A 2807-nucleotide genomic window follows, 5' to 3' on the forward strand; every position below is an offset into this window, starting at 1 on the left:
TTATTATTATTATTATTATATATAATATATAAGCAATTATTGCAATCACAAAGTTCATGTAAAGCCCGCCTATGTATTTCTTATAAACAACTCATGAGGAATTATCTTAAAACACATCTAAATATTTCTCATTTACTTGAGCGTATTAACTTAATAAAATATTTGAGTTATATAAATATAAAAAAATAAAAATTAGTTGTTGGATATATAAATATAAAGGAACTGGGGAGGTTTATGTAAATGCCCCTAAAAAACAAAGCTAGATTTTATGAACTTCGTTACAGACTCGGAAATGCGGCCAAACATGGCGCTGCTCTCAAAAATAAATTACGTTGGGATGAAAAAGGGATGGACCTTTTGTTTGATTCCAGTAATTATCTCTTATAAATTTTAAAAGTTTCAATTTTGATGCTAAATTCTTCGTCTTTCTCATGTCAAGCAATTAGGCGATCTTCTCCGGCTTACGAGCTCCAATGCTCGTGTTCTTGCTCCAATGGATTCGCCTCACACTGCGCTTCTTCCTCGAATGTGTTCTTGAGGGTTTCAGGCAAGAAGAGATCACAGATTATCAATCTCCTTCATTTCATGTAATCTGAACAATCAGCTTTCCTCCATTTATACAAAGTCGTCGCCTTTCTTTCAGAATCCTCTGCTTCTCTGATCAGAAAACAGAAAAAAAATGGCGATGTCATCAACCATCAAAGTAGTTCTCGGCAGCATTGCCTTCGCCGTTTTCTGGGTTTTAGCAGTTTTTCCGGCCGTTCCTTTCCTCCCCATCGGACGAACAGCCGGCGCTCTTCTCGGCGCCATGCTCATGGTCGTCTTCCTCGTCATATCTCCTGAAGAAGCCTACGACGCCATTGATCTTCCCATTCTCGGCCTCCTCTTCGGCACCATGGTCGTCAGCATCTACCTCGAAAGAGCCGATATGTTCAAGTATCTCGGCAAATTGCTCACCTGGAAGAGCAGGGGAGGCAAGGATTTGCTCTTCAGAGTCAGTCTCATTTCCGCCATTTCCAGCGCTCTGTTCACCAACGACACCTGCTGCGTTGTTCTGACAGAATTCATCTTAAAAATTGCGAGGCAGAACAATCTTCCTCCCCAGCCCTTTCTTCTGGCTCTGGCTTCCAGCTCAAATATTGGATCTTCAGCCACTCCTATTGGCAACCCACAGAACCTGGTTATAGCTGTTCAGAGCAAGATTTCGTTTGAAAAATTCCTGTTTGGAATCATGCCTTCCATGTTGTTGGGTGTGTTGGTCAATGCTGGGATACTCTTAGGCTACTTTTGGAAGCTTTTGTCTGTTGAAAGAGGTCCGGAAATGGTAGAAGCAGGAGACATGGTTGTTGAAAATGAGGTGAGTTCTCACAGGTTTTCACCGGCGACAATGTCTCATCTCAGTTCTGTGAATTCTCAGGAAATGGGTTCTGCCATTGATGCAGTTCATGAAGGCGAGGGATTAGGAGCCGTTGGGATTTCACAGAGGGTTAGTGTCAGCAGAAGCAGGATGATGAGTCCAGCTGGAGAAGTAGCTTCAGAGGCGAATTCAGAAGAGAGGAATGGGACAAATAATGATGAGAGGTGGAAGAGAAGTTTGTGGAAGATTTGCGTGTATCTTGTAACCATTGGCATGCTGATTGCTCTTCTGATGGGACTTAATATGTCTTGGACTGCTCTTACTGCGGCTCTTGCTCTTGTGGTTATTGATTTCCAGGATGCCAGACCTTGCTTGGAGAAGGTTCTGTTTAATGAAAAAATTTAATCTTTTTTTATTGATTTCCAAACTTGGCCACTAATGTGAAGCATTGATTTGATGACTTGTTCAGAATATTTATGCTGAAATTTTTTTCTGCAGGTTTCGTACTCTTTGTTGATATTCTTCTGTGGGATGTTTATAGCTGTTGATGGGTTCAATAAAACAGGAATACCGAGTGCACTTTGGGAAGCTGTGGAGAGGTATTCGCGAATTGATACGGTTGGTGGGATCATATTGCTCAGTGCAGTCATTCTTGTTCTGTCTAATGTTGCCTCCAATGTCCCCACTGGTAAATATATTTTATTTCTTTCTTATTTTCTATTCATGCTGTTGAACTTATGCAGTAGATTTTGAGCTTAAATTTAACTAAATCATCTTCGCTTTCTTTGAAATTCTCACTCAAATATCAAAATTTATGATAAAACACCCACCTATTTTTTATTAAATTCTCAATGATTTGATTGTGGCACGGTGAAATACATCGTTCAAAAATATTACCCGGTGTTAGATTTTATAAATAGCATAGTCTTGGGTGCCATTTATGCAATTATCCCTTTTTTGGGGGTTTTTTTAAGGAAATAGTCTATTTTGGCATATTTATTTTACTTCACTGATTTTGTTTCTATCAAGTCCTGAATATTGATTTAGTGAATTGGGTATCTAAGATCAAATTGAGAGGAAAATGGATTTATTAAATCCAAGATTTAAAAGTTGTCATTTTTCTTGTGCAAAAACTATGTTAAGTTCAACTCAAACCTATTGGCAGGCAACTCCTATGGCTTTAAATTAGTATTGACTCTTTTAATTAATGCCTCCTTTTGTTTGAAAGTCTAGCCGGAGATAATAAAAGTTCATACCATAGGTATGTCACTCTAATAAAAAATTATCATGTTTGTGGGCTCCAAAAATTCACGACTATTCCCCAGGACAACTCTCTGCATTTATTTTTATCTTGAGAGAGAGAGAGCTTTAGAGGGTCGAATTTTCAGAAAACGGATTGGATTGTGATCATATGGTATATATATATATATATATATATATGTATATATAT

The 2807-nt window shown here is 38.3% G+C and overlaps 1 protein-coding gene across 2 annotated transcripts in view; it reads left to right on the top strand.

The window, feature by feature from the left end:
* Nucleotides 1-204: 204 nt before the first annotated feature.
* The window catches only part of LOC110025097 (putative transporter arsB), a 12045-nt gene continuing 9442 nt past the window's right edge, over nt 205-2807 (top strand). Inside the window, exons 1-3 of one of the 2 annotated variants that reach the window (XM_020725372.1) lie at nt 205-547; nt 644-1738; nt 1856-2045. In XM_020725372.1, the coding sequence (XP_020581031.1) occupies nt 680-1738; nt 1856-2045 (1249 nt within the window). In that variant the 5' untranslated portion in view covers nt 205-547; nt 644-679. Of the gene's footprint in view, nt 1739-1855; nt 2046-2807 lie in introns of both variants that reach the window. The other variant, XM_020725370.1, reaches the window with a different exon arrangement.

Source organism: Phalaenopsis equestris, unplaced genomic scaffold (genome assembly GCF_001263595.1).
Source record: "Phalaenopsis equestris unplaced genomic scaffold, ASM126359v1 Scaffold000288, whole genome shotgun sequence".
Taxonomy (NCBI): domain Eukaryota; kingdom Viridiplantae; phylum Streptophyta; class Magnoliopsida; order Asparagales; family Orchidaceae; genus Phalaenopsis; species Phalaenopsis equestris.